Below are 26,618 nucleotides of genomic sequence, written 5' to 3' on the forward strand. Positions count from 1 at the left end.
AGAGATAGAAGCTGTTATCGAGGCTGGTGTTCTCGTAAGTGTTTATAACTTCCTTGTACTGATTACCCATCTTTCCCGCAAAAACAGTAGACCTGGCTGGAATTCTTGTACTGAGTCATGTTTTCCTCATGTTGTAACCTACTGCCTGTACGCGTGTATCTGATAAACTAGGCTGTGGTCACTACTGGTGTTCTCAATCCTTTGGCTGCTATTTAAAGAATTGTTTTATCAGATAATGGGCTTAGAGGAGCTAATCAGTCTTTGGAAGTGGGATATATTTATAAATAGGATGTCTTATTAGTACGTACTATCAACATGTATTCTGGCTAAGATGTAAAAATGCTTTAAAATAAAAATGGGATTAATACACCTGCCATATTTAAGATAAAAAAATATTTTGTTTCCATGTCACTACAAAAGTTCTGTTTCTTTCTGTGTAGGATATTCTTTATTTTAACTCCCACAGGGGGCACTCTCATGCCACTGCCAAAACAAAGACTTCAAGAAGAGGGGACTTGCCTTTTAGGTATTCCACAGCAATACCTAAAGCAAGTGGCTGCCTAAAAATACGTAGCAATGACTCATTAGAGGTCCTCTTTGAAAGCAAGCATCATCCTCATGTAGAGGAATTCTGATACCCCATTCCCCAGTGACGAAACCAGGGCTAACACTTCAGGAAAATTCACAGCATGTTTTAAATGAACTGTTCACACAGGAGCTTTTTCAGACGAACTCTGCCTTACCAGCACAGGATTCAGCACAGGACACTAAGCAGCGGAGAAACTTTTTCTGCTGGTACCCACATACAGACAACCGGCATTTGGCAGAGAGGGCCACCTTACTACTGGATGGTACAGCTACACAAGAGCTATTCCAAGACAGACATTTATATCAAACATATGCTAACAAATCCTGTATGCCAAACCTGACCCCTCATTTATGTACACATATTGCTGCGGTTGAAGCAAACTTCGTGGGAAGCAAAACACATCTTTAACATTAATTTTTATTCTGCCACCCTTTCTCTTAGAATCCACCTATGACTTCCTGCATATAGCCAGCCTTTTCTTTCACCGCAGAAAACAGGATGAAAACATACCTGTAGCAGGCTATAAGGCTAGAAAGCTATTTCTATCTACTTATGTGAACTTCAGAGTGTTTGGTGATGGTAACTTAAGACTCTAATAGGTTATGCCACATTTAAAAACAGAGTTAACAGTAATAAGCAGTGGAAAAACTGAGAAGCAATTTGTGTGCATGCTTATCAGTAGTGTCCATGACAAATAAGAAGTTCCACCCCCATTCCATGTGACTATTTAAGACTAGTATTTAAGCTTGAATTCTTTTGCATACTTATTTTTCCCAATGAGAAAAAATTATAATCATCCCTTCTGAAACAGATGCAAATAGTATTTTGGGCTTCTCATCACTTGAATCAAACTACAACACTAAATTTTAGATTTTTACTCTGGGGCAGAAGTATTAAAAAAAAGGCAAAGCATTTCATTAAAGGTCACAATTTCTCCCTCTCTTTTCAACCTGCAACATAATATAGCTTTTCATTTCTAACCACAACGTTGGCTAAAATACAATAAAATACTATGTTACTTCTCTCTGTACAGTCACTTTCTATTAATTCTACCTGTGAAATTCCAAGCTATATTAAATTAAGATGGTATGTAATATTTTTAAATGGTAAATACTTAAGTCAGCTTGACAGAAATACAAGCTCAATCTTTTCTTTCAAGCCCCTCTTGTAAATCCAATGCATCATGGCAGCTCTCTGAGATGGGCAGAGTGAGGAAAACCTGAAACGTGAACCCAGCAGCCCATACCACAGTATTAGCTGACATACCTGGTCACAAACATCTTGACGCAGCAAAGTTCACACGCACAGGCTTGCTTTGCAGAATTAGGGCCATACTGCCTAGCTACTGCTGTTAGAAGAACTGATCATACATAATCTCTACAGCAGCACCTAGTCTGCACTTGCACATGTTTGTATCTGGGGTTATTTTCCTCCCAGGATCCTACCTTGTGATAAATTTTGCAGACCATCTTGTCTTAGGATGCCAGGCAGATTTCGAGGGGGAGGAGGAGGTGGCCTCTTACAGAAAAAGTGCTCTCTTCTGTTCTCTTTGAGATCATCAGGTATGCTGGCATACAAATTGTCAGGACTGTTGTGAAAGCTGTATGAATTTTCCTCTTCTTGATCTTCATATTCTGTCTCCTCTCTGCTGTCTTCTACATCATCTTTCTTTTCCTCATCCACCTCAGCTTCTTGCTGGCATCTTGATTCAATTCCACATTGATCTCCTGGGTTCTCCTTGGCTTTTAATGCTAAAGAATGCATTATTTCATTTAAAATTTGCCATCTGGAAACACTTCCAGTTTCAAGGATTCCCACAGAAGCAACGCAATGGCTAATAAAACTTTTATGAACTGATACAGTAGGAAAGCTGTCAAATACATACTGTCAGTGAACAGCTTTTTAAATATTTACCAAATCAACAGTGGAAGTTTTTATTGTATCTTGCTACTCTGATACACACCATCTTCGTGCACGCAATGTTAAACTTTTCTAGAGTTGCTGTCAGAATGAAATTACACATGCTCTACCTTGCCTCCATAATTTGTATTACTTGACTTTCAATGCAGCACAGTGCAACACTAAGTAAAATGAAGCCATAGCTCACACAGCTGTGTAACTTGGTTTTATACAATGGGGTTTGGGTGCTTATGTAAATCTCTCTAAAATGAAATAAACATTGCCCCTGGGAGACATAGCTGTACTCCTGTGGAAATGGAGCTCTTCTGTCTTTAGTGGCCCACGGACCACAGAACAAGAACATTGTGGAGGGATGTGAAAGCCTACATTTTAATCACTATGTACAGCATCCAGATTTGGGTAGTCAACCTCAGCAACATAACAGAGTAAACTATACAAGTCCGTCAGCGGACTTACAGTCAATGCATAGCGGGTAATACCAAGCCCTTGAGGTAGGTTTCCATTCTGAGTTATCCTTTGGTGATGCCTTTCTTTCACCACTGATTCAAATGGGAGGTTAGGGCATTTAGCTGGCTAACATGGCCAGCTGTTACAATCCGTGTTCTTCCGTGTGTCCACCCTGATGTGTTCCCATATACAGCATGACAGAGACCATAAAAATGTACCAGGGCTAACCAGGTTTCTAGCTCACATTTTCACAGCATCTATCATCTACCTAGATGTACTAAAGCAACTGGTTTAAACTTAGGAAATAAGCAAATAAGAAACATCTTTTTCATACAGAATATGAGACAGTTGAAAAGATAAAATTGTGAACAAACAGATAAGACAGAAACAGGATGAAGTTTAGTTTTATAGATCCACAATACTGTAAAACTTATGCAAAATATATGCCATCAGTAAATGCAAACAAGCAACTTTGGTGTTTTCAAGGGGAATGCATATGACCACACAGATTACCAACAAGCTTGTCATCAATCTGTGCTTAGATGTATGAACATCAAGCTGCAAAATGTCTACTATCTGTGCTTCCATACAGGAGTTGGCCGCACCTGTAGGCAGTGCCTCCCCTTACATGAAGGCTGTTCCCTGAGAACTTGGAGAATTCAGCTATTTTCTAGATTCAGAGTAGAGATTTTATTTAAATTAATTAAATAATTTAATTAAATTTAAACAGATTTCCAGACTTTATCAGGAGGGGTGGTTGCACTGAGGTCTGTCTTACTGAGCGATGACTTTGTTATCACGACTGAATCCCTCACCTGCCTTCCCCCTTCTCCTAGGACATTTGCCCTCCCTAGATGTTGCAGTAATGTGTGGAAATTGTAAGATTAAAATAATTTGCCCCCTCTGTTTGTCCATAATCCCAGTCACTTAATACAGCACATGCTTTGTTCCTGATAAAGCTAACAACATGACTTACTCACGGCTGGTTGAGTTTCTGAGCCTAACATAAGCACGTAAGTGTCATCGTCTTCTGCTTCCTCCTTGCAATTGGTGAAATTATCTGCTGTATTAATCTAGAAAGAAAAATAAAGGAAGAACATTTGTTTGTGATATCATCTCCTACCTTCGCACTCTGCTATCGATATAATATTCAACATCGCGCATTTGCAACTATGTAGTGATATACATACTACAGGCAAAAGGAATGCATATATCTGGGTACATATGAAGAACACAAGGTTCTGCCATGAAGCGATATCCAAGTTTGCACAGCAAGAATTGAAGCTAATTGAACTTTCCTGAGCACTGTGTTGGGCTGTCCAGACAGTTCCCAACTCTGTTCCCAACTGTGAAGCACTCATAGGTAATGAGAAAGATCAGTAACAGAAAAACAGAAAGTCTGTAGGACATTACTGAATAGCTCAAGGGTGCACAGAGTGCAAGAAATCTCTGGAGAGCTCATTACAAACAGTTCCCATATCCTAGTAGTTGGTACCAAAAGCCGCATGTGCACTGAAAAACCAGAAATGGGACTGCAAAGCGTGTTAGCGGCGTTGTTTCTTGTTCCTCTAAAAAGCTGTTACGTTCACACAGCCCTACTCAAAATTACCCTCAGGAGGGTCAGAACAATCGGTTCTCTAAAATGTTATCAACGTATTTCTTCAAGAAGTACAAACTTCTGCTCACCCATAGCCACCAAGAGCAAACTTGTAACACGACTACAGACAGTTCTGTTGTCTTAAAATACACAACACACACTTGTTAATTGCTGATTTTCAGAAACAACTGGAATTTCAAAAGGTGACAGGTTTTTTTCCAAGGGACCCAGCAGGACCTTGATTCCCATGTAAGTGTAATATGAAACTATCCTGCATAGGCACAACGGAGCCCTCAATAATTATTCAGGAACTTTGAATCACAAAATGTTAACTATGGGGGTTTGAATACACCAACCCCAAAGCAGGTAGGGAAACAGCATGGTCTGTATATCACCCAGTCTGCAAGATTAATCACAAGCAGATTAGTGGACAGTGAAGTCAAGAGGAAGAACAGATGAGCGGTTATACCCTTCTGCATGGTGCAGAAACCAATTCCCACGAGCTCGTGCCAGACGCTCAAGAAGTTTGTTCCTAGTATCCTGCTGCCTCCTGGCATCCACAGCCACTGTCTCAGGGACAGAGTTCTCACTATGTGAAAGGGGAAAAAAATTTGGAGAAATAGCGGGTTTTTCTGGGGAACTGAGAATGTCTTCTTCCCTGCTGCTCTTGTACACAGCCATCTCACGAATACCAGTCTTAAGACAGTGCAGCCATCAGCCCATGCATCAGGTGCCTCCCTGGCCCGCTTTGCTTTGCTGCTTTAAGAACACGCCTGGATCTCCACGAAGCTATACCTGCCTCCAACAATGAAGTATTAATCTCCGTCTTCTATGCCCATATAATGTGCGCATCAGTGAGAGAATCCTCTGTTTTGCTTGAACATCCCCATCACTTATCTGGTTCCTCTATACTTCACAGAAACAGGATACTTCTTAAAAGCCCTGAAGTTAGAGCTTTTCAGAATATTTATTTTCAAAAGACTTAGGCCTGCATGTGCTAAATGTAACTGTACAGGGGGGCAGGGGGGCAAAAGGTCTTCTGATAAGTCCTGTATTTCTCCTGTGAACTGAGGATGTGTGCAGAAGAAATCAAGCAAGCAGAGCTCTAGATGTATTAAGCTCTCCTGCTATTACAGTGGAGTACCACACCAGAGAAATTCTTTCAAGGTGTGCACTTTTATCTTTGCAAACGTGAAGTACACATGGATATATAGTTGGTAGAATGAGGTCAAAAGGGTAAGTGGAGGAAACAAATGGCATTTTCTGATTTTCTTCTTTGGCATAGAAATTTCTCAGCTGAAGGAAACCTGGTGACTCACAGGAAAACAACAGAACAGATATGATTAACATGCATCTTTGAAACCTCAATATTTCAGAAGATTGAAGGTCAGCCCGCCTGCTATCAGTGGCTCCACGGATAATGCTGAATCTTAGGGAATTCAGGATGCAATTCAGAACTTCAGCCCCTGACTACACTTCTTAAAAGTCTCCTGGACCTGGGAGACACAGAAAAGCTGAATGGATGGAAACAGTCTTTAACTAAATATGTTTACACTAGAAAAAGATTCTGTATAATGCATATTGATAAAAGCCTCCTGTGACACTGGGCATGATGACACTGTGTGCCTGAAAATGGTGCAGCGTCTCCAAAGGCAGTGGAGAGTGTCCTTATTTAAGAATGCAAAGCAACGTAGCTAAATCACAAAAATGCCATGGCTCAGCTTGCAAATCTTGCCACAACGCCCTGAATGAATGCCCATATCTTGTAGGTTTGGAGTTCTTATATGGGCTGGGTCATGTAATTTGAATGTAATAACACAGCCAGCATCATGTTTCTACAGTAGAATTTAGGGTGTGGTGTACAGTATGCACACAGACCTGAACTTTAAAGTCTTTTGAGTCTGTTTGGCTGAAAATGGCTCTTTGATTTACACTGAGATTTCTTATGGATGTCAAGCTACCTTCCAAAGGAAGACACTAGTTTTACTGGAAACCAGTACTAAAAAAAGGTATAAAGCAGTTGTTGTCAGCACAGAACTGCTCACAAGACTCCTGAAAAGGGCTCTGAAGGTTTGAAACTCTAGTTCGCAAGTTAGCAATAAAATTTCCTTACTTCAAGATGCAACAGGAATGTTGGAATGAATTGAAAAGTCCTCTGAGAGACTGATGATGTTTCAACACCTCTCAACATCAAAAGGTAGATACTTAATTTTCTTTCAGTTGTGTATTATAACTGTCTTGACTAAGCTTCATGTCAAACTAAAGACTTTCAAGAAGGCCAAGTTTCTGAATAGCTTCAAAGCTGTCCCTCTTTTACAAAGCCTGAATTGATTTACCTCAGTTATTTACTCAGGAATGCCATTAGCAAAATTATTATAACCATCTTGTCAGCATTTTTTGCAATGCTCTTCTGAAAAGGCATGTTTTCTAAAGATTTCCTCCTTCTTATACAAAGGATTTTCTTACCTCTGAAAAAATATTTCTCTCCAGTGAATATATGTACTGAGAGGGAATCCTCCCCCCTGGCAAGGGCCCACAACATTGAAATTTGGTGCATTTTACCTTCTTGTACAGTGAGGAGTGAAACATTAAAGAATTCAGAGGAATCTAACCCAACAGTGATATTGTATCAAGTTATGGCAAGAGAAGCACCTGGACATCAGCACTTCATTTATAAACAGTAACTCACAAGTAAATATATCAATTACAGCTCATATTAGCTTTTATGTATAAGAGATAAATGTATATACATATATAAAAAAGATATCCATACCTTATATTCCTAGAAACAAAGTAACACAGAACTCCTTATGGTACATTGCTCAACAGCTTTCAAAATCAGATCTTCATGCTTAAATTGGGCCTGGGACAATGCTTAGGGTAATAATTCATTAATTCATGTGATTCTTATGTGCTTGATTCCATTATTTTCCAATTGCCTCCTTATTAGTTGTCCTTTTCTTCCAGAAAATTGGCCCTGGAAATTCAACTGTATACATCTCTCTCTCTTTTTTACACTGAATAATTACATCCCTTGTGAGTCTAAATTCAGACTCACATCTCTATTTCATCTTACTGTACTGGTATTTCTTAAAAAAAATTAAATATATGTAACAGAGGCTTCCATATCTGTGTTGTAATTTGGGAATTCATGCTTTCTCCTACATCCTCAGTTTTTCTGGATTGCAGCAATTAGGGAAACTGCAGGAGAAAGTCCTTACCATTGCTTGTAAAACCCTCATTGAACCTTTTCACAAGACATTCTCTTTAGTTAGGGGTGAATTAAAAAAGAATTATTATTCCATGGAAGTTAGCTGCCTGACATGATACAGGGTAGCTCATAGAAGTGCACTGGAAGATTTCAGTGGTTGTATGGACTAACAAAGATTTGCTTGTTTAGGCTTAAATATCAAGTACAGCATTAAAATGCTGACATGGACTCAACAGTTTTGTGCCTCTGTGTTGACAAATCTGTCATCCCTTCTGTTGATTATCCTCCCATTTCTTGCAGACTTTGTCTTCTCAAGTCATAGCTCTGTGCTGTCCAGTGTTCAGTGTCATTGTACCTAATAGCTCATGTGCCGCCTTGGCAAACTCCTTAAATCTGAACAAGGCACACTATTGCACAACCACTTACAACACTAAATGAAATGTATATTCTGTGGGGCTCTGCAGTGAATCTTTCCATTAAACACTGGAACTTAAGACTATTTTGTTCCCTACATATAAGTGAGACTCTGCCAGGCCTACCAGGACATACTTCACAGCATTCTCCCCAGACACCCTCTGGTTCAGGATGAAATTATGGTTTTGCATCCTGTGTAAAAGATGCCTGAAGAACATCATGTGTTCCTTCCTTGAGACAAGATTTTCTCTCCTGAAAGTCAGTGCATTACTGGCTGAGCTAGATGATCCCCTTCTCCTTTTCAGTACAAATTATCTTTCTTGTAGCCAGTATATTGAGTAGGAGAGCACAAAAAAGGTAACTCCCTGTAGCCAGTCTCGTAAAGCCTATAATTTATAGCATTACTGCAGGCCACATCTAAATTTTAATTCTAATCTTAATTCTAATTTAATTTTCATACCTCAGTCCATCTGCCTACCAGTTTTCTTCATTAAGATTTTTCTGGGAGAAGCAAGACTTCAAACACTAGATTAAGCTGAAGGTGCTGCCTTTAATTTGTTTAGGATGAAGACTTTCTGAACTTCTTCTGAACTCTAGGGCATTTTCAGCTGCACGTTGGATAGCATTCAGGCTTGCTATCAGACATCTCAAAAATATTATCCAGTCACACTGTCGTGGTTTAACCCAGCAGGCAGCTAAACACCACGCAGCCGTTTGCTCACTCTGCCCCCTCAGTGGGATGGGGGAGAGAATTGGGGGGAAAAAAAAGTAAAATTTGTGGGTTGAGATAAAGACAGTTTAATAGGACAGAAAAGGAAGGGATAATAGTAGTAATAATAATGATGATGATAAAAGAATATACAAAACAAGTGCTGCACAATGCAATTGCTCGCCACCCGCTGACTGATGCCCAGCCAGTCCCCAAGCAGCGATCGCTGCCCCCCCGGCCAACTCCCCCCAGTTTATATACTGAGCATGACGTCACATGGTATGGAATAGCCCTTTGGCCAGTTTGGGTCAGCTGTCCTGGCTATACTCCCTCCCAGCTTCTCGCTGGCAGGGCATAGGAAGCTGAAAAGTCCTTGAGTAGTGTAAGCGCTACTTAGCAACAACTAAACCATCAGTGTGTTATCAACATTATTCTCATACTAAATCCAAACCACAGCACTATGCCAGCTACTAGGGGAAAAAAAAAAAAATTAACTATATCTCAGCCAAAACCAGGACACACACTAAGGCCCGTTCTTTCAGAGCTGAGACAGATCTGGTTGCTTGATTTGTTTATAACATGTCACCACAACATTCCTTCTTATCCCACTCCCAACATTCAAAGTCTACAGCTCTGCCAAGAGGAGGTTGCTCGTTCATCTGTCTCCCACTACTCTGTAGCTCAGCATCTCAGATCAGAGGACAACCTTGGTATGGCTGTCCTACAGGCACACCTTTAGGCACCTTCTTCTGACTATTAAGCAGTAAGAAAATGTTTCCAGTCAGCTGGAGTTGAACCTGTGTTGAACACCAGAAGAGAAACAGCATCTACCGTGTGGCCTCCTTGAGGTGCACCAGTCCAAAAGACTCCACAGCTGCCCTCTCCCTTTGCTGATTTGGAGCTCTGATTTGCCTGGGACTCTGAGAAACAAGTTGCCAAATGCTGGCTGAAGCTATGACAGTCTATATGGGTTTGCTAGACAGGCTGCGAGGGCAGGTAGAACCCAGATGCAAGTACAGCAGTGCTTTTAAAATGATCCAATACCAACCATGCAGGTACATGGACACCTATGTCTTTGGGGTCAGTGCATCCTAAAGAAACAATCACTATTTTCTCTAAATATCATTATAAAAGAAAACCAAGTGGACACAGACTCATTTGTACTTATACTTTCAGTGTCTTTTCTTTTTCTTTTTTCTCTTCAGTGCAGACCTCAATACTGCATACAGTCCTTTCTTAAAAGTAAAATCAACAGCTTCCAGGTTTTATCTGGAAGTAGATGTGAAGTGGGAACATTTCAAAACTTCATGTAACTGGGTAAGAGTATGCCCACCCTTAAATCACTACACTGGATCATGGAGTTGGAAGGAATTTGAAAAATCTTTCTATTATATAAATTGCTAATAGGCTACTGAATAGTACAGGAACGAGGATGACTCTAATCAATAAGGCTTTCCATTTTGACAATGAATTGCTGAAAACTAGCCTTATAAAAACATTTCTTATTACTTCTGATTTCTCTTGTTAGCTGCATTTCATTTTGTGCCTTGGTCTTTCTCATAAGGTCCTTAAGTGCCTGTGCTACACTTCTGTTTTTGACCTTGGTAACCTGGGTTTCTACTTCCTATGGACTTCATTCTCCTATTTGGGGTTGTTCTCTTAGTACACTTTCAATCTTTCCTCCACAGTGAGGTAAGCTTGCACTCAGATATGCTTTTTTTCAAATCTATTGCTATTATGTTGTTATTTCTCATTCCCATCATAGGACCTGTATAGAATAACATATCTTAGATCGTTTTCACCCATGTTATTGCTGTCTGGACATCCTCAATGACTTTCTCTTCTTTGTTTACAAAGAGAAGAGTCCTCTAGCTATTTCCTTCACCTTACATCAAAACCTTACCAATGCATTTAAAAACTTGCTGGATAATGTCTCCTGCTGCTCTGGACCTCAGGGCAAGCCTACACATGGCTGGTACACAAACACAATATTTTTTCCTGTTTCCCCTTGAACAAGCTATACTCTTTAATATAAATCATGTAAATTATTCCATCAGCTATCTGTTAGATGAATTAATTGCAAGTTTGGTCACATAACAGAACTGTATCCTTATCTTAATTTCTCTATTTTTTGAATTTTTATACAAGTACCTAAGTTTTTTGAGCACTGGCCTACTTTCCTCTTCCTTATAATTTCTTTAGACTAAAAATCTCCTCCGAAATGAAATTGTAAATAAACTTCTGCCTTCCCAGTTTGCAGACAACAATACAAATCACTACTGATCAGAATTTAAGATTCTAGAAAAGGGAGATAGCATAAGCAACCTAAGCCTCAATTTATTTTTGAGAACAACAAGCTCTAATACGATCATGAGAAGTTCTCTACTCCAGTAGAGGGATGTTTTTTCACCTATTCAGTTCAAAGCAATGAACATCAAAAGAAGATATGCTGGATTTCCTCTAAAAAAGTATGCTGGATTCTTCTAAAAAAGGTCAACTTGTTAAAAAAAAAAACCCACAAAAAAACCCCAAACAAATGAACAAATAGCCTCGGTTTCTACACCCTCTCTAGCACAAAGTGGAAAGTCCCTTCCAGATAATTTAAAAAGAAAACTACAAACCTGTTTTTTCTAAGTGACTTAACTTCACTAATTTCATGGCCTTTTCTTTGGGACTTCCTGACCTAATGGAAATCTTACTGAACTCTTCACAAACTGTACAATTGAAAACCAGGATTGCCTCTGATGAAAAAAACCTCATAGACAAAACTCAGCTGGTCTTCCCACAAAACCTACTTTCATGTATGCTGTAATGATGTAGAAACAGATTAAATATAATTCAAAATACTGCCACAGTTCACATTTCATGCCCTATGTTGGCATTTCTGATCTCAGAAGCAGAAAAATATTTTCTCAAATGATTCCATCAGTTCATGTTTCATTACTGAATCATTTGTTGGTTTTGACCATAACATGCTCATGTGGAAACTCAGCTCTCTTCCTTACCTAGCATTAAAGCATCAACATAATATATTTCTTACCCCTACATTGCTTCCAGGTGCCTTCTACACAGCCAACTTTGTCTGCATTTTAATGCTAGCTGGTTTTGGATGTGTGACACATCCACAGTTCATTTAGAAAGGACTTAAATTCTGGAGAAGTAGGTCTAGATTCCAACTCTCTAAGTCCTACCAGAATAACGATTTTAAGGCTAACTTTATGGAGTACTTCAGAGTAGTTTCTGATGGACAAGCATTCCCACTTTGGTGACAACGAAGACAACCTTCCTTCCAGTAAGAACTGATGTTGGGATGAGTGTGGAGAGCCCTTCCCAAAAGAAAGGGCTGTCCTTCTGGCCTACATGTAAGAGCTGGCCTACTCTATGCCATCTGCTCCCAGAAGGCAGGAGCAACAATAAACCACCACTTTCCTCTGTCACCAGATTATCAAGTAGCATACTTGGCAGGTTATTTATTTCCATGGGAGGTGAACCGTGCTGGCAAAACCAAAAGCTCCTGTCCTCTAGCCCAAGCAGGGTGCTGGGTGCCTCTCCTGTGCTCTGAAGGCTTTATTAACCAGAGGGCTTCAGTGCATGGATACAGACCTCACCAGCCAGGGATTACTGAGGTGGGAAACTTGCATCACTTAACAGAGCACAACCATAGCTATAGAGTCCTCTCACTGGGAGTGAACTTAAGCACAGAGGAAAACGGGATGGAAATAGCGTAAGTCATCTCAGAACCTCAAGACAGAAGAAACTGTTTTTCTTAGTTGGATGTTTCCTCCATTTCCCTGTCATAGGCATACCAGACTTGCTTTCTAAAGTATTTGTTCTTGCTTTCAGAGAAACTGGACTGAAACACAGTAGTTAGGCTTTTTTTCCAGCCCCAGGTGATTTGCTCGTACACTCCTCAGACCTCTCAGCACTGTGTGCTTAGACCCTAAATGTGGCAACCAAAGCAGAAGGGACCTCAAATATACTGCCATTTAGCATTCATCTTCGCAGTTATCACTCCTTTCGTCTCACCCTTGCTACAGTCTAGCCTATACTATACCCTTTGTCACTGGACCTGCCAGAGCTTTTCAGAATGCAAAGGTGAGAACCAGATATACTCTAGGAAATATTTTCCATTGGTACTCTCAGTACTTCATGAAATGCAAGCAGACAATTTGGCAAACATTTTCTTTCATTCAGTTCTGCCCGTATCCCTGAGCTACAGCCTAGTGACCAGCCATTCTGGTTATAAAAATTTTTCTAACTGCATTAATGTTACTAATATTCACATATTCTACAATGTAAAATATTTATCAAAGTATTGGAAGTGTTTAAGTATTTATTACTCATTTTTCCCAGGGCCCTGTATGAACACCTGGAGAAATGACTGAAGAAGCCAGCTTCATAAAATTGATTGCATGCATGAGGACAGATCCAACATTGCTGTTCATTAGCTTTATTAATGTTAAGCACTTTCACTACCCTAGTACCTTGCTCGATAACTCATGCTTGCACGAAAACAGATGAGAAAACGCAGATTTCTCTGAAGCATGAGCACAGTGAAACATTCAGTACAGTGTTATAACCAAAGACAAAAAACATTTGGGAACCTAACCTGGTTTTAAAGCTGGGCAGGTGGGAATAAAGGTGGAGAAAAGTTTTGCTGCACATGTTCTGCCCTGAAATGCTGAAACAGAGAGCAGTTTAAAGCAGTGTGGGCTGAGTAGCCTGGGGGCTGGATCCAGCCCCTGAAACACTTTAACTTGGCCTCCTGGCCTAAGCAAGACTTGTCTTAGAAAAGCCAAGAACAGCACATATTATCCTGCCAGCCAAAACTGCTGCCTTCTCCTGCTTGCTCCCCATCTGTCAGAGCAAGCTGTGATGTACAATGCACTCTGCCTTCTCCAAGAGCATGGCTGAGCCATCCCTGGCATACTCCACGCTGCTGTACAAGGTGGGCCCTCAGCTTCCTTCTCCTTCACTTCACCACAGACAAGCGAGCGTGCGTGCCCCAGTGCCTCCGCTCTACACCACATCTTTGACTCACGCACATCTCAGGCTGTGCCCAGGAGCTGCACGTGCAGCACTGCTGAGTCAGAGAGATCAGCCCATCCAATGCCCAGAAATGAGTTAGAAGACCCTTCTCTGCTCTACTCGTTTACAGGAAAAGTGCAAGCACATAAAAAGTTCCTGGGACTTTTCTCACTGATGCTGTTCAGTGCTATGCTTTCCATGATTTCCTTTCAGTTTTCCATGCCTTATTTGAGGCCTTGTGATATCAATACAAGATGACAGCCTCCACAGTGCCATTAACATCCATTAGCCAGCTGAGCGAAAAGCAACTGACCCAAACCTGTGTGTGCCGCACAAGTCAGTCCGCAAAAAGAACGGGTACTTAAGATCAGTAACTGTATTTTTGAATAAAGCTGCTCATTCTATGAACAAAAGGCAATGATTGCTCCATTACTCAAAATGACGTCTCAGAGTAGCAAGCAATCATAATTTATTGCAAAACCCTCATGCAGCTGCTTACATCATGTGGCTTTTTATCAGGTGTCTGGACATAATAAATGCTGCAGTGTTGTCGCTTCTTAAATATATGACCCCTAGCCCCATTATGCCTTTAACTCCTAACACTTGGAAGTATTCAAGGTCAGATTGGACAGGGCTTTGAGCAACACGACCTAGTGGAAGATGCCCCTGTCCATGGCAGGGGCATTGGATTACACGACGTTTAAAATTCCCTTCTGATCCAAACCATTCTCTGATTCTACCTCAGCAGTACATATGATTTTCTTTCAAAGGCACGTTCCCGTTGTGTAAAACTGCAGCATCAGCTTTCCCAGAGCACAGATTTCTCTTTCTGGGTCATAGGTGTGTATAATTGCTTTATTTATCTGTATGAATTTCAGTTTAACTGCCCAGTTTCTGCTTTGTTGATATTAGTTCAAATCAGGAGTAACTCATTATCTAATGGACAAGCACAGTTATGTTCTGATTAAACTAATCCTAACAAATCAGAACAAAACAAACACATACTAAATTAGGTAGAAAACCGAGCAAGGACACAGAATGACAGTAAAAATAATATTGTGACATTCACAGTAATTTGTAAAATTCCTTCTGCATATAGTTTGCCAGAAGTCCCAACAGCTACCATATTTTCTGCAGTACTAAAAGATAATGAAGTGTTAGAATTCTCATGTCAATGTGCTGAAAGTATATAAATGCACACAACTACCAAAGATAGATGATTACATAGAATAAAAGAAATGAGACATGAAACACTCCACTGCCAAAATCTAATGATTTTGGGATCAGTCTGGAATAAATGTATGACTGAAACAGATGATTTACAGTATATTAAGACTATAAACAAATTAAAACATCAATGAATATCCAAATTTGGGCTCAGATATTTTAGTAAGGGCAAAAAGAATTGCTTCATTTGAAATAATCTATTGTAATCTTAAAGTAATTTCCTTCTGGGGTCTCTCAATAAACTATTTCATTTGCATATCTGCCTTTAACTTCATTACAAGCAGATTTACTGCACTGTGTATCAGCTAGCTAGCACCCCTGCACTGATCCCTATTTGCATCATTATTCTGTGTAACTTCACACTTAATTTGTATGCCTGTCTATCAAATCACAGTAAACTTTCCGCAACTTTTTTTAACTCCTGCTTTTAACTGAGTATCTGGAAAAAAGCTTCCCTTTGTAGAAATTCACCACCGCTGAGAAACAAACAATAAACAAAAAACAAATTAAGTAAAAGCTTGGTGTGTCGATAACCGTACACCTCTTTGCATTTTAAATGCCCATTTATTACTATACAGCCTTCATGACTACAGATTTGAGAGAAAAACATTACTGCAGGAGAAAGAAAAAGGGACTTCTAATCACAGAACTTAATTTACTGGTATATACAATTTTTTTTTTTTTTTAAAATCAAATCACTGCAGTCTCCATTTGAAGATCTTGTGCTCACTTTCTCTCTTCTAAGCATTTGTGCTGTTCTCTAATCTAACTACTGAGTATCAAGGGATTTTTCTTCTGAGCATTCAAAAATAAAATTCCTCCTCAGACTCATTTTAGCTAATTTCTCCTTTAACGACAATTCTTGTTACTTCACTTTTCACACACCCACACAACTTTTTGAAAGACTTTCAAATCTTGTAGACTACTGATTCTGCTGAACAAAATATCCACTGCTGTTTGACAGGCTGTGTAATCACTGCAAACTCCACAAAAGCATTCCCATCTCGCCAACAGGTTAATTTTTCAGTCTAGCAGGACAAGAATTTTTCTTGCTTTTCTTAATTTTTTTTCTGAGCAAAATGATAACCATTCTCCAGACGGCTTCTCTTTCACTTGATGACAATTACACTGTTTGAACTTTCAGTGTAGTTACTAAATTACTGCTCCCTTAGCAGACCAGCTGGTAGCAGAGAGAGGAGGTGGAAGATTCATTAAGTAACATCTAGGGTTTGTATATGCTGTGAGATGAAGAACCCTTTCCGTAAGGATTCCCTGTGGGAATCTGAACAGCATTTATAAATATAGATAGTACTGGGTCCAGCTGGGATGGAGTTAGTTTTCTTCATAGCAGGGCCTATGGTGCTGCGTTGCAGATTTGTCACTAAAACAGTGCTGATAATACACCCATGCTTTGGTTACTACTGAAGAGTACTTGTACAGCCTCACAGCCTTCTCTTTTTCCTCTTCTGTCCCCCTCCCAGCACATAGGCTGAGGCAGGCAAGAAGTTGGGAGGGGATACAGCCCAATGGGTATTCCATGCCATATAACATCATGCTCAGCAATAAAAATGGGCGGAGGAAGAAGAGGGTGGGCTTTTTGGCTTCCAAGGTGGTGGTTTGGAGACTGGCTGGGCATCAGTCTGCCTGTGGGAGGTGGTGAACGATTTCCTTTGCTTCACTTGTTTTTTTTCCCCCTCTTTCCTTCACATACTAAACTGTATTTATCTCGACCCACGAGTTTTCTTGCTTTGGCTTTTCCTATTCTCTCTCTCATCCCACTGGTGGTGGGGCAGAGGGGGCGAGTGAGCAGTTGTGTGGGTGCTTAGCTGCTGGCTACACCACATTAGATAAGTATAACCCTGTAAAAAGGGACAATGTGTGGCATAACATTAATTTCTAAAGCTTTTCAGGCTATGCCAACTTCAGCATCAGCCACTATGCAGTGAATGCTTCCTCCCATCAGTTCATGACAGTTCTCAAGAAGCTGCTGTCCAGTGCAAAACTGCTCTGGCATAGCTTCATCTAGACCCCTAGCATCTCCAAAACTCATTCTGTAATGGAACAAAAATGCTCTACCTACTACAGAGGTTCCTCAGCTGAAGAGAACCGAGCATTTGCAGTACCTGACTGACAGATAGGGAATAAGACAGAATTTTAGATCTCATACCTATTTATTTCTGCTTTTCTTTCTCCTAGATGGCACATATTAAAACATTTTTTTTTTTATCCAAAGCAAGAGAAAGCTCATTAGCTCTGAAGAGCGCTTTGATTGTCTTAGCAATATAATATGAACAGGTAAGAATTTTGGCTTTGTAAAGCATAATTATGACCATAGTATCATCTAGGGGTGTGAAATGTTTCAAATACTGCACGGGCACAGCAGCTAAATAACAGGTAGATAGAAATGCACCTGAAAGGGTAACCAGGTAGTGGAAGAGCAACACCTGTGGAAAACTTAAGGCTAGCACAACTAAACAGCTTACACTTAAAAAAGAGGAGTAAATAACTGGCATTTAGCAAGGTTTTGGGCCACTGAAATAATCAGTGACTCTACCTGGAAGGAAAGGAAGAGGATGGAGAAGGCACTGAGTAAATGCATCAAACGTGCCTACAGCCCATGAGTCTTTCAACCGTTTTCCAGTGTAACAAGGACAAACGTGGTCTGGCTGAGGAAAAAGAACATGCAGTCTTTCAGTAGGGTGTGTTTCAAAGCCCTGTGCTCCAGATTACTTAAAAGTATGTCATGGGCTGCAGTCAAAGATTGTTGCATATATGCCACTGGCAGAACATTTATGATTTATCAGTGGGCTCTAGCTCTACAGCATCAATAAATTATTCCTCATTTTCTGCCCTGTATTCTGTGTATACACTGCACAGTGCTACTCTGACATATTAAGCAGACACTGTATTTTGCATCAGAAGAACTACGTTTTAGAGGCTGATAGTCACAGTATTGTTTGTCACTTGCACTCAAGTAACAAATTTCTAAGCTCTCCTGTGACCTCTGAGATACAGCTCTTCCCCCCGGTCCTGCTGCACGCCCAGAAATTTTTCTTCTTTCACAGAAAGCAGCAGTAGTTTTGCTCTGTCTAGCCAATATATTTTTTTTTTATATTGAATTAAAGGGGAGTGGGATAAAGTGCCTAAATCTGTGAAATGCCATGGTATTTCTAGACTATGTTCCACATACATGTGCTATCAATAGAATTTTCAGATACAGGGTTTTATATTCAGATTTTTTCAAATAATCTTTACATTCCTAAACAATAGCTAAGATAAAGAATGAGAACAGCAGTTGAAATAGCAGTTATTATCTGTACTGCACTCAACTGTGTCAATTAAAAAGCTACTGTTCTCAGGCTGTGCATATACACACCAGCAAAAATTATCTAGTGAAACATTTCTTCTGTGGGGAAAACATTGGTACAGCATGTGGTAAAATTAGGCACTTTATGAGAAACAAAGGCAGGAAAAAAGGTAAAACACAATTTTCCCTTTGAAACATGTATCATGTAAATTACACCCCTAGTCAATCAGATAAATAATTAGCCTCTGTAGAATTTAGTTTTCAAAGGCCAAACAAGGTCCTCCTCTTATTTTTGCTTAACTCTGAATGGATCCAAACTTGGCACATGTATTGGCTTTCAACTATTATAAAATTGTTGCTAGTACCCTGGGCATTCTGCATTGTTTTTTCAGTTCAGGTACATCTTCATGTATAAACTGAAGGATGGTGATACTGTAGTCAAAAAAAATAGAACGCAAATCTGAAGACAGGCTCTGCTAGAGACTTCATCTCCTTCTCTTTTTGTAAAATGGTGATAATTTTTTCATTCTGTAAGCAAGTTTCAGGACTTGGTAACAAGCTGCAAACTATTTTGAGACCTTTGGGCATCAATTTAAGTGAAAGCTTTTCTCTCTCTCCCAAAAAGACAATCTATGCATTTGATCCATGACCTCTACACTATTGTCTTCAGAAAAGTTATTTCCCTTTAAGATGCTTTGTTACTTTCACGTATTTTGGTGACAGTTGGTTTTATTTGACAGCTATATATTTCCTACTTTCAAACTGTAATCCATTCTCTCAGAAATACAGCCTGAATGTACAGGAAACAGCTAAAAGAGGCAAAAAATACAGTCTAATTTGGGTTCATTTTGCATACAGCATGCAAACAATATGAAGTCCATCTTCATGGCTTCTACAAGCCCTCTGACAAAATCCCAAACAGTGGAGACAAGGTGGCAATACAGAAGAAGAATACCAAGGTACTTTTTAGTAAGTCAAACCAAGGTACTTGCAACTCAGCAAAACAAAATTCTTTTCAATGATCTGTTATGTAAGGTAAAGTAACATTGTGTTTCACTTGAGTATTTCTATGGAGAGAAACTCGTAACGTTTGAGCAAAAAATTATACAACATGGAATGTGAGCTCACAGAAGTTGCTACTTGTCATGGTTTAACCCCAGCCGGCAACTAAGCACCACACAGCCACTCGCTCACTCCCCCCACAGTGGGATGGGGGAGAGAATCAGAAGAGTAAAAGTGAGAAAACTTGTGCATTGAGATAGAAACGGTTTAACAGGTAAAGCAAAAGCCGTGTGTGCAAGCAAAGCAAAACAAGGAATCCATTCACTACTGCCCATTGGCAGGCAGGTGTTCAGCCGTCTCCAGGAAAGCAGGGCTCCATCACACGTAACCATTACTTGGGAAGACAAACGCCATCACCCCCAATGTCTCCCCCCCTTCATTCTTCTTCCTCCAGCTTTATATGCTGAGCATGACGTCATATGGTGTGGGATATCCCTTTGGTCAGCTGGGATCAGCTGTCCCAGCTGTGTCCCCTCCCAGCTTTTTGTGCACCCCTAGCCTGCTCGCTGGTGGGGTGAGGAGCAGAAAAGGCTTTGACCCTCTGTGAGCACTGCTCAGCAGTGACTAAAACATCCCTGCGTTATCAATGCTGTTTCCAGCACAAATCCAAAACATAGACCTGTACTAGCTACTGTGAAGAAAATTAACTCTATCCTAGCCAAAACCACCACACTACTGAAAGAAATAAAGGTTTATTTGTCCTAATTTCATAAGGTATTTCTCTCTGACATGTTCCCATATTTTAAGGAAAATACTAGTCCTCCTAGCTTTGTTTGTTCTGTGAACAGCAACAAACCAACTGTGAGCAGTCACCTGTGCTTTGACAGTCTTTCCAAGAGTAGATCTGTGTGATTTTTACCATGGCCATATGTACTTCAACTTTTGGTGACCTATTGTGAAACCTGCTGTGGTATGTGGTCTCTGCCTCTAGACAGCAGCATCCTTCTTGATCTATGGTGTTGCATTTGTTCCATCTTCACCACAGCCTGCCATCAACTGTAACTGCTTTTCATATAAACCCAATAAGCATCTAAATATGTTACCTGCGGCACTGTATCCCCTCAGAATTTTTTATGAATAAGTAAGGGTTGAACAGCATAATGCATTGAATTGTACACTATATACCATAAAATCTGTCACAGCTGAGGAAAGGTTAAGCAAAAATGAGTGTTTTGCATAAATCTGAAAGAAATACATTCCCTGACTGATGACTGAAATACAATTAGTTGCTGCTTGCAAGAAGCTACTGGGTATCTGCTAAAAGTCATAAAAATTACTTTTGACTGCATGACATGTGCTGAGGTCTACTTCTGCTTCAGGAGGGCAAGAGAGACGTAAAGACGAATTATAACTTTAAGACACTGATAAATGTAATTTCTGTTAAAAGAAGTCTGCAATATTTTTTCTTCTCATTTAAGGGGGGGAACCAATCAAACTTGGGTAATCAGCCTTCTTTTATGCTAATGACATCAGTATTAGAAAACGCTTAGCAAGCACAGCTCACTAAAAATGTATTTGACAGCCATTTTAAAGGCAGCTGCTACTAGATTAGAACTTGATATGAACATGGATCTCAAATATTAACTTTTCAGTGAGGACTTCCAGTTCTCAAGACCAAAAAGAAGGAGCAAGAACATAATAAAAGCCCAGGCTGAAAGAGACTATAAAGCAAGAGAGAAAAAGGGGAAAGCAACTTACATCTGACACTCAGTGTGTAGCTTCCTACAGCATCACATGCTTATTTAATACCAGTAGCGTTAGTCTACTGCAATTACCCTTGCTGCCGCTTAAATTTTTCTAATTCACAGTCAGGATCCAGAAGCTTAGTTACTCAGCTTTATAATTTAGAGCAGTGGGCCAAGTTTTGCATTTGGCAGACATACCTGCTGCATTAGAGTAAAACAAGATGCTAATGAACCTGGGATGTAATACATTAGTGGATTGTTTTTTCCTGCTGCCATCTCTCTCTCTCAGACACCTTGTAGCCACTACTATCAATAATACAACACTATATAACAGAAAAGCAATATAAGCAAGCAGAGATATTGGAATTACTAAGCAATTGGATTCTACATTTTCACTTTAGTTTTTTTAAGAGAGTTTTTGTGTTTCCCTAACAGGGCAAATAGCAATTTTTAACTAACTCATTCCCCTCCTTCTCCTCTCCCCCCAGCACCACGCAGAAAGCAGCTATTGAGTGTAAAGACTGGGTAACTTTACAAGAGCTCAGGAGCTGGAAGGACCCCAGCAGCAGATGGGAAGAACAGTGGCAGCCAGTTACAAAAGGAGACCCATTTTATTCTTTCCCCTGGGGCTTCTGCCAGCCATGCTGCACACACTTTACTGCAACATGTGCATGCAAGATAACACTCTTGGGACAGATCTTCGTGTGTAGCAAAACATATGTCAACCTCAAAGGTATTATAACACTTTACATGAAACACTAAAGCCTATTTTTTTGTTTAAATACATGTAGCAGTGTAGGAAGAACATCTGAGTCTAAAGGTCTATAAAAGGCACCTATAAAAACAGGTCTGTGGAGGAAAAAAAGAGTTCCAAAGGGACTACTGCTACCAATTATCACTTCAAGGTCACTTGTCACAGCTGACCTATTAAATGTGGTTACCCTGGCAGGCAGGAATAAAAAAAGCAAGACAGAGATGGCACTGTATATATAACCTGTTGCCCATAGCACTCTGGTATTGTTTTTCAATGGACTGCTGAGTGTCCCGCCTTGTCTCTTTGTCTCTCTGTTACAGTGTAAATTCCCTTTTGTGGAAATCTAATAATGTGTATAAACTCTGACACACAATTCCTGTGATGGGCAAATCTTTGATATTCAAGTTTTACTGAACAAACTCACAGTACATGTAACTTCATACAGCAGCATACGATGTTGAGGACGTTTAGAAATTGGATTCATTGTGGAGAGTGGAAACTACTCTAAAATAATCTCTAATACTGAAGAGAGGTTATTTATTGTCACAGCAGGCAACTGTGGAGCCTTGAAAGATTATAACTTTGCTGGTTGAGGAGGAATGGGTGAATAGGAAACCTTAAAATTCAATATATTTTTAAATTCAAAAAGCTTTAGCAGACACCATAAAGAAAAGACAATACTATTGCAGGGGAATTACAATTTAAAGAATATGAAAACCAGCATAACCCAAGTGTATTTCATATTGGTATTTCCATTCCTGCCTAAAATGCTTGAAAGGTTCATTTCCCCATGAGTGCTGGATAAACTGTTATATTGTTGACTGCTGAGGAACCCAAGAAAAAACAAAAAAAAACCCAAAAAAAGTTAACACCACACCTAAGGGGCAGAAGCAATATAGGCCAAACATCTAGCTTTAACAAACCGGTTAAAAATATCCAAGCCTGAAAAATAGGCAGTCACATGATAGATTAATATGAAACTTGCAATTTTGCTCAATTTCTAGCCTGTCTCTACTTCAGCAGCTAGATAGACAGGATAGACTGACAGGAGAGCAAGCTAGGGATTGACAGATGAACAAGGGCCTTGCGGCTTGAGTCATGAATTCATTGACTTACTACACTGTGGAGCACTGGGCTCTACCTAACTCATGCTGAAATAGCAAGCAGCAAAAACCACACAGGAACAACTATCATCAATACAGAAAATACATGGCTTTGGCACTTGGTCATGCTTGCAGTTCAGTGTTCCATGAGTAACTTGTTAATGCTTCACACCTTAGGGTGGTTGCAGACTATTGCACTCACGTTTATTATACTTTAGATGAGCTCAGGTTTAATAAAGGAAAACCAGCTCACGAGTACTGAGCAGACCCCAGCTGATTTCATTATTTCTTTACCATCAATTCAAATGGGATGCCTCCGCTTCAGCACAGCAGATTCTACAGTCATACAAGTGCTTTGTATGACTGATGCAATGGAAATACCAAAATAATACAAACACTACCTATGTTTTCCAGCAAAAAGATAAGACAAGTTAAATTTTGACACTTCACTAAAATCCATTTCACTAACAATGACGGTGGTTTGGCACATCTAGAAGAAAGGGAAAAGAACTGAAATGCAACCAGATTCTCTTGCTTGGGATCTTCTTCCCAAGATCTGTACAAGACTCATAACCCCCCAACATGCCACCAGAAAGTGAATCATAGAACTGGACTCCACAGCCCAAGGGACACACATCTTGCATCATTTTCCCTTCCCATAAGAGAAGACAAAGTGTGTGTGTGTGTGTGGGTGGTGGTGGTGGTGTGGAAAATCCTACCTCTCACCTGTGCAGTTCAAGCTGCAGTTTTGGAAACCATGGGGTACTCAATTTACAAGCTTTACAGGCAGCTTTCACTTACATTTTTATATTTCACTTTGATTTGCTCTACATGTTTGGCTGTTTAACCAGTCAAGACGTTTAGATTTCCCTTTTTTCGCCAGTTTAACTTTTTGATTGCCTTGTATAATAAAACACTGTCAATGCTTAATATGCAAATGCCCAGTTTAGAAAAGATGTGCAACACCCAAATTGTTTTTGTTACTATAAGAATCATAGAGGAGAGAGGTTGCCAGTGAAGACTGAGGCAAAGAAGTTGTTGAGTACCTCAGCCTTCTCCTCGTCTGTTGATACAAGGTCACCATTCTTGTTCATCAAGGGGGTACGCTTTCTTTAACCTTCCTTTTCTGGCTGACATACCTGTAGAAGCCCTTCTTCTTATTCATTACACCCCTTGCCAAATTCAGCTCCAGCTGCGCCTTGGCCTTCCTGACCCCCCTCCCTACACAACCAGGCAGCTTCCCTGAACTCTTCCCAGGACACCTGTCCCTGCTTCCACTGCCTGTGCAGTTCCCTCTTACTCTTTAGTTTGACCAGCAGGTCTCAACTCAGCCATGCTGGTCTCTTCCCTTCCTTGCCCAATTTCTTACACTTGGGGACTGAGAGCTCTTGTGCTCTATGGGAGGTATCCTTAAAGATCTGCCAGCTCTGTTCTGTTCCTTTGTCCCTGAGGACCATTTCCCAGGGGGTCCTTCTGACTAACTCCTTGAAGAGCCAGAAGTTTGCTTTTCTAAAATTTAGGGTTCTGACTGTACTCTTCGCTTTTCCCATGTCCCTCAGGACAATGAGCTCACTTTGCACTGGTGACCATCAGGTCCAGTATTGCATCCCCTTGGGTAGGGGTGTCTATTACCTGGCTTAGGAAGTTATCCTCAATGCATTCTAGGAATCTCCTGGATTACCTACAGATCGCTGTGTTGCTTTTCCAGCAAATGTCGGGGTGGTTGAAGAACCCCGGTAGGATAAGAGTCTGCAAGCGTGAAGACTCCTGGAGCTGGAGGAAGAAAGGTTCATCAGCAGGCTCCCCTTGATCACGCAGCCTGTAGCAGACACCAACCACAAGGTTCCCTTTGTTGCCTCTGTCTCTGATTCTTACCCAGAAGCTTTCAACCTGCTCATGACTATTCTTCAGGGACAGCTCTCCACACTGTATTGATTTCTTTATGTAGAGGGCAACATCTCCACCCCTCCTTCCTCACCTGTCCCTTCTCAACAGCCTGTAGCCATCCATAGCCACATTCTAGTCATGGGATTCGTCCCACCAAGTTTCAGTTATGGCAATCAGGTCATAGCTTTCTAGTAGCACAGCAGCTTCTGACTCCTCCTGTTTGTTCCCCATGCTGTGTGCATTCGTGTAGAGACATTTCATCTGGGCTGTTGGCTGTGTCGCCTTCTTAGTGGAACACCCCTTGCTTCCCTTGAGGTGTTTCAAGCTCCTACTGCCTCAGGAGCCCAGAGAAACGCATGAAAACTAGAGCTCTACAGAACCACAAAGTATTGACAGAGGAAGGGCTGAGGGAGAGGCTCTTGTGCCTCCAAACAGCTTGGGAAGCTTAAACAAAGAATTTGTCCTCACAGATCTGAGTGCAGGATTATGTATCCCAAAACTCAGGCCCAAACTACACATCCATTGAGTTAAAAAGCAAGCAAGTAACTAGGAGAAACCTATTAAGACCAACAGAGAGAAATTTTAGGGAATGAGCTATCTCTTCTCTCACGTTTAGTACCTTTAAGGTCTCTTATCTAATCAACATACCAGAAGATCATTTACCAGCCCAGTAGATTTTCAGGCAATGTCCTATATAGCCAGAAAGAAAAACTGGTCAGAGATCTTTGTGTAAACCTTTTATTTCACAAAGCATCCTCCAAGGGTGCCAATCTCTGAAATAGATTATGCTTTTCTTTGCAGTTTTCTGTCAAATTAATCCATGTGCATATAGATATCACAGCCTAAAATACTGTGCATCTTCAGACATACCCCAAAATAACACACAGAATGTATTAATGCAATATAATTACAGAAGTTCATCTACATCAGCACATCTTATGGATGACCCGAGTCACACCCAAGTCTTTGTAGGGTGTATATGCAAACAGGCTTTCACCAAATTACAAGGCAGAAATTAATCAAGCAGCCTAATTCTCTTTTATTTACAGTATTAAAGGAATCACTTATCAACTGCTGTAATGTTTAAGTGCAGAATTCAATACTTGAAAGGCATTTAAAAAAAAACAGAGCCCTTCCCAAACCTCCAAAGAACGTACCACAAAATTATATATAGCCACCAAAAAGAGACAAAATGAGAGACAGAGAATGAGAGTGAGAAAGAAAGAGAAAGAAAGCAATAAAGAAAGAGAAAATAACATTAAATCAAGCTATGGTGCTTTTTGAAAGAACAGTCAGAATGTTATGCCTCCTCTTCAGGCAGAAGAAGAGATAACTCTTGTAACTCAAACTTAGCAAATAAGTTAATGTTCTTCATATGAAAAGAGGGTTTTGTATGTACTCACACATGGTATTTATAAAACCACTTATGACATCTGTGGCTGAAGGTAAATAGTGGTTACTTTACAAGCAGTACTTCACAAACGTAGCAATTCCTTCAACATCAATAGAGTAGCACAGCCATCTCCAGTCTTTCACACTTAGCAGACCCATCTGAAGACAAGTTCTTTTGTTTCTTTTGTGGGGTTCAAAAAGAAAAAAGAAGTTGAGATTATCTGGAGATAACTGCAGTAACTTTTGTGAAAGAACTGGAAACAACAGAAATGAGAAGATCCTCTGG

At 40.2% G+C, this 26,618-nt stretch overlaps 1 protein-coding gene across 1 annotated transcript in view; it reads right to left on the reverse strand.

The window, feature by feature from the left end:
• Positions 1 to 26,618, reverse strand: part of BANK1 (B cell scaffold protein with ankyrin repeats 1) — a 159,486-nt gene that overhangs the window by 21,835 nt on the left and 111,033 nt on the right. Inside the window, 2 exon segments of the mRNA XM_075709458.1 lie at positions 2,035 to 2,340; positions 3,933 to 4,029. Of these exon segments, the coding sequence (XP_075565573.1) occupies positions 2,035 to 2,340; positions 3,933 to 4,029 (403 nt within the window).

The sequence above is a fragment of the Pelecanus crispus genome, chromosome 4 (assembly GCF_030463565.1).
Source record: "Pelecanus crispus isolate bPelCri1 chromosome 4, bPelCri1.pri, whole genome shotgun sequence".
Lineage (NCBI taxonomy): Eukaryota > Metazoa > Chordata > Aves > Pelecaniformes > Pelecanidae > Pelecanus > Pelecanus crispus.